We start from the raw sequence: 6,000 nt of genomic DNA, 5'->3' as shown, positions 1-6,000 counted from the left end.
GAAACCCTGTATATGTATATATACATGTTTCATTGGTGATACCAAGATGCACTGTTCAGCAAAAACACAACAATGAGCTTCTGTACCACAACACATATTTTCTGTGCCGATTGCCAAAATCAAAATCTTCAAATTTGACATATTTTAAATTTATTTTGCAAAGATTAAAAATTGGATCTGAAATAAATATTTCCTAAAAGCAAATACAACATTTTAATGGGGGTGTAATCCCCCCCCCCCCTCCCAGGACTTCATATTATCTGTCAACACACGATTGTTGTTCCCTCAGATTTATGACTGCTAAATATTAAAATATGATAAATATTAAAAGGCAGCAAATAAAAACGCAGGTAATTGAGGTGATGCGATGAGACGCCCATTCAACGTTAAAAGCTCTTAATCTGCACAACAAACAAAAGACACAGCGAGAGGGACGCCTGCTGACGTCAGAAAGAAAGACGGGAGAGAGGGAATAATACATGGGGAATGAAAGTCGAACATTAAGCTTGATGAATTATTGAAGTGCATGAGGGGAGCCAGTCGCTGCACAGGATGGACGGCAGCAACTTTGTCTACGTTTTGATTGCACTAGTTAGTCAGCGCTGCTGGCAGAATGAAGAGACGGTATCGATAAATAATCGACGTGGTGATTTTAAAAACAGCCATAAAATAGATCAGAAGGTGGAGTTTTAATTGTTGCATTAAATGATGAAGTAAAGATGTACATGCTGAAAGCATTTCAAGTTTGTAGCATGACGAAAATGTGAAAAAAAAGCTCAAGAGGTATTCATAGTTTTGCAAGGCTGTGTAACTTTGCGCATGGATCTCCCCTCTCTGCTACTAAACGTAAGATTAGGGCTGTTTTCTTCCAAACCCAAAACCAAGCTAAACGGGAGCGCGCACACACACACACACACACACACACACACACACACACACACACACACACACACACACACACACACACACACACGTGCAGATTAGACAAACTAACAATAAAAGGCAAACTGCTTCCTCTTTAAAACATCTTCCTGCCATGCTGGCTTTGGTTGTCTAATAAAAGCATGAAATGTCATTTCAATAGCGTAAAAAAAACAAAACAGTGCTCTTATTTCCCATTATAATCTCAGACTATAACCCTGAGAGAGCTATGGCTGACTCAGAGGTATAACAACATAATCATCTTCAAATATTTTCTCATTTACTTCTTTTCTAAAGCAGGACTCGAGAGGCCTGAGCAACCTTCATCAGTGGCTTTATTTGCTGTGCCACTAGTCCCCGTTTTTATGATCAATCTCTAACATTTAAGGGCTTCTGCAAGTGACATCCTCTGCACCAAGTCATGGCAAAATATTTTCACCCAAAAGGTGGTCAAGTGCTTGTTCCACAAGCCTGCAAAAAAAAGTGCATAACGTCAGCCATTCTATAATTTTAAAAACTGAGAACTACTCCAAGAGCAGTAGTTCTCTGCTTTTGTGATAAATGAATCTGTCTGAATTTATTAATCTGGATTTATGAATGGACAGATTCATATCTGTGAATGGACAGACATAAGGCTACAGGCCACCACTGCCCCCAGATAAATTCATGGCTGGCACACGAGGGAGAGACTGCTCTTGGGTTTGAATCCCAGCCTGCGGTCTTTCTGTATGTTCTCCCTGCGTGTATCTGGGTTCTCTCCAGGTACTCTGGCTTCCATCCACGGCCCCAAAAACATTGCATGTTACATCCTTTGGTGAGAGTGTTACCATGTTACCCTTTTATGGGCTGTTCAGGGTGTACCCCTCCTCTGGTCCAATGGCTGCTGGAGACAGGTGACCCTTCACACAAACCAACGGGTACAGATGATGGATTGATAATGGTGACGGCACACCTAGCTGGTTCTAGAGTAAATTTCCTGACATGGATTGTCCTTGAAAAGCATATTTTCACCAAACTCAAAGAGCAAACTGGACATGTTCCATGTGACTGAACAGAATATTTGGTAATACATATTTAATAAAACTCAATTAGTTAAATTACAGCTGATGAGGTCAGACTGTTTGGTTTTCAAAATAATGTCTTACGACATTGGCACTACCGTTTCTGTCTCCGTCGCGTCCTTACAAGTTTCAAATTGACTAATATTTTTAAATAGTGTTATTCTCTTCCTGCATTGAGGCTCCAGTTCCATGTTGTGTACAAAATGTCGTCACTTGTTGCATTCGCTAAATTATTTCTTTTATGTTGTGCTGCATGACAACAGAAGCCGTCCGTTTGGTTCCACTTCATATTTCATATGGAACCCAGATTGAACCTAGTCAATTTGTTCCAATAAAATCCAATCACATAGCATCACCCTGGTCCTGATATCAACTCATCTGTTGTCTATACCAACCTACCTGCAGGGTTGAGGGGGCACCCACTAGTGCATCACAGGATTCAAGCAAAGTCAGTTTAAATTGATCCCAATTATTGTGCAGTGCAATTGAAAATCAGTTGATCACATTGCCAATTAATATTAGCAATGTGGTAGGAAGGCAGTGACTATGGAAATCTCGCCTCCTAAATGTCTGGCAGAACTTTTGCAACTCTAGGCTATTTACATGCCTTTTGCTTTCTTTTCTTTTGTTTTTTTTTTTTACATAATTCTTGATTTCAGACTTACAAAGGAGAGCTACAGGTCTGAACACAATTCAGAAGGAAAATGTAAAAAATAAATAAATAATAATAATAAAATAATCACAAAACGTATCCAATAAACATTTCTTATTTCTCTTAATTTAGTGAAAACCTAATTATGACAATACAAAAAAAGATATTCACAAGCAACAACAAAAGCTCTTTTTTTTTTTTTTTTACAAAGTTGTCGTCTTAAAGAATTCAGTCCAACACAAATATTTCCATAGGCCTGCAACTAGATAGAGAGCAAAGGTTTCTCCTCTGTAAAGTATCCAAACCAAATGCCACCCTGCGGTGCTCTGGTGTTTTTACCCTCCCGCTTCCACCCATCAAACCCGTTTGGCTCTGTGCAGACAGACTTCGGGGCTTTTGTGCAGCAGGTTCTGTCCTTTGACTGACCCGTGGCCTAACTCGCTGTCACAGGGACTGAATGGTTTGGGAGAGAGCAGCTGTGGTCTCTGTGGCCCACACAGGCCTCTGGCCCTCAGTCCAAGCCTCTCTCTCTGTCTCTCTCCTTGCAACAGACATAATAGAGTCAGTGGTTGGCGGTGCTAAAGAGCCCGTTTGTTGACGCTGAAGATTTTGACAGAGTGGTCGGCGCCGGCACTGGCAAGCTGGACCCAGGAGCTCTTCTCTTCGAGTTTTCTCTCCGTGTCACTCGGCCCATCCATCTCGCCGTTCTCCAGACCGGCCCGACCGGCGCGCGGCCTCCAGCGTAGCCGCTTCACCGCCAGCGTGTGGCTTTGTCTTTGAAAGGACGTTTGATGAAGGGAAACAACAGACAAAAACGTAGACAAATATCCAGCACGCATCCTGTACAGACGGCTCCCATCTGTCATCATCAGCAGGAGGGGGAAAAAAATAAAAGTAATAAAAAGTTCACCTGAATGTTTCACCTGGGACGTAAAAACCTGATATCGTTTCATACAGAAAATTGCCAAACTGAGAAAAATACGGGGCGGTTGTAAAACAGCAGGGGAGGTTAGCCGAGGAGACCGGGTCGTCTAATATAAAGTCACAAGAAAAATACTGTCTGGATAAAAACAGAGGGCAACTAGGCAGCACACCGAAGCACAATGAAGTACTGGTTTGTATCTGCTGCCTTGTTTCTTCGCAATGAAATTTTTACTTTTAATAACTAGAAATTACTGTTTGCAAATGTGACGCGAGAGGAACATTTATTTTGTTCAGAAACAACGAGAAGGGCTTGAGGCGTATTACCCAGCATTAACAGATGGTTATAAGCAATTAATCAGTGAACAAACTCTATAAATGTACAAAGCTAAAAAAAACAAAACAAAAAGAAACAAAAAAAACTCACCTTATGATCCTGATCACCTGTAAAGAGTTGTGGTCTGTGACTTACATACAGACTTAATTTCACTCCTCACCAAAACAGATAAAGACAGAGACCCAGAGTCTAAGTCGAGTCTTGAGTCTATAAAACAGAATCGTATCGGAGCTCGGAGTCGATCCGAAGCCCGTCTGCTTCCATTTAGGACCTGCACACCTGTTGGAAGGATACAAGGTGTCCGTCCCACCACCGCTAATCCAGTCACTCCCTGAAACCCCCTCTTGACCGGGTCTCCACCTGTAGAGCAGGATCTGTCCGCACTCCAGACCAACTGCGAGTAAGTAGCTGTGAAATGCAGAAGAGAACAAATTGCAGGTCTATTAACTGTAGAGCAGAATCTTCTTATTACCTTTTTAACCTCATACTTACATTTCGTTTATTTTTTTTTTAGATAATGCCATTTTGCAGAATCACAAGGTGGTTGTTTTTAGAAAACATGAATTAGGAGTAAACATCTTTAACCCTTTCATGCGTGAATTATGATCCTTTGTGTCAGAATCTTTGTTTTTTCCCATTTTTTTTTTCTTAAGGCATAAAAAAAAAGTAATTCCAATTGTAATTCCTTAAATATTGTTTCAAAAATGTACAGGAAGAACACATCAGTTTGTTCACATGTGGGAGGGAATTAAATAAACAGATGAAACGGAAGGTTCTGGTTGTTTTTACAAAGTTTCTGCACGGATGAATAAATTAGGTTTCACCGGAAAAAAAAAGAGAACAGCTGATGGATTCAAAGCAGAAAATAACTGAATAAATAGTAACCTGGCAATAAAGTAGTAGCTTTGTTTACATTTTTATTTTGTGTTAAAACATTTTTGTCTTGATGCAACAGGAAATTTAAGGTAAACCGTAAGCTAAAGCTTCTTATGGCTTTCGATCAGAAAAGGCCAGGTTTGCAATTTACAAATCATTTTCAATTATGTGCATGGAATTTTATTCATTGGTATCAGAGAAAAGGGATTCAACAAAAAAAAAAAAAACGCATTTCAAACCTTTTAGGTTTTTATTTGCAAAATATATATATATACTATTGAATGTGTTGTTTTCTTTCCAAATCCCAATAACTGTGTTTCTCTCCAATAAATCTACAATAAGATACACTCAAGTTGGTAGCAATACTGTGACAAAATGTTTTCAAAAAAACAAAAAAAACATGCAGAGGTGTGAAAATATTTACAAGAAAGTATTAATAGCACTGAATCAGCATGTACCTGCAGTCAGAGCAGAGGGACGGACAAAAGGCTACGGCCGTAGCAGAATCCCCGACATCCAAGATGGAGGAACACGGCTTGATCTCCGGAGGAAAGGCCGGCTCCTCAGAGTTCTCCGGCACGCACAGCCCCCACACGATCACCTAAACAACACGTTAACACACGGAAACCCTGCCTGAGCGTCGAGGAGTGCTCCCCTCTCGCTTGCAGCCATCTGGTTTCCTTACTTCATTACCTTCAAAGCAAATTACATTCAGAGGTTTTGGAACTGGATCAAGACTTGATGTTTACCTTCTTGTCCCGACTGGATGTCACAAAGTATTTGCTGTCGGGGCTCCAGTCGCACGACCAGATGATCCTGCTGTGCGTGGCTGTGTCCTTGGCTGTGTGCGCGTACAACGAGAACGGGGGCTCTGCGTGGGGGGGAACAAACGGGAAGGCTGACGACAAGGGAACATTTTATTCATCTCCAAGACAAAAAAGGCGTCATAGGCCAAGTAACGTGTTTCATTTATCTCCCTTTCAGCAGAGAGGATGAGTTGATGGCCAAACTCTGTTATGATTATTACAACATCACATCAGCATGTCTGCATCCCTGCTCGGCGGTCACCAAAGCCTCTCCTGGGTGACAAATAAACAACCCCCACAAGACGGAGGACCTCATTCCAGCTCCTCCGTTTCAGTGAGTTTTGGTTTATGAGCCATTGCTGTTCATTTCCTAGGCCTAAACCATTTTAGAGCCTAGATTGGTTTCCCCCAGAGAGCTTGTTTGTA

General features: G+C 41.2%; 1 protein-coding gene across 1 annotated transcript in view; it reads right to left on the bottom strand.

Annotated features, from left to right (window-relative positions):
* Window positions 1-2,731: 2,731 nt before the first annotated feature.
* elp2 (elongator acetyltransferase complex subunit 2) overlaps window positions 2,732-6,000 on the bottom strand; it is a 29,579-nt gene continuing 26,310 nt past the window's right edge. The window contains exons 19-22 of the mRNA XM_008421806.2: window positions 5,518-5,639; window positions 5,227-5,369; window positions 4,187-4,300; window positions 2,732-3,408 (exon numbers count right to left, since the gene is read on the bottom strand). Coding sequence (XP_008420028.1) covers window positions 3,213-3,408; window positions 4,187-4,300; window positions 5,227-5,369; window positions 5,518-5,639 — 575 coding nt within the window. The 3' untranslated portion in view covers window positions 2,732-3,212. The remainder of the gene's footprint in view (window positions 3,409-4,186; window positions 4,301-5,226; window positions 5,370-5,517; window positions 5,640-6,000) is intronic.

Source organism: Poecilia reticulata, linkage group LG11 (assembly GCF_000633615.1).
Source record: "Poecilia reticulata strain Guanapo linkage group LG11, Guppy_female_1.0+MT, whole genome shotgun sequence".
NCBI classification, from domain to species: domain Eukaryota; kingdom Metazoa; phylum Chordata; class Actinopteri; order Cyprinodontiformes; family Poeciliidae; genus Poecilia; species Poecilia reticulata.
This window is presented reverse-complemented; position numbering and strand designations above follow the sequence as displayed.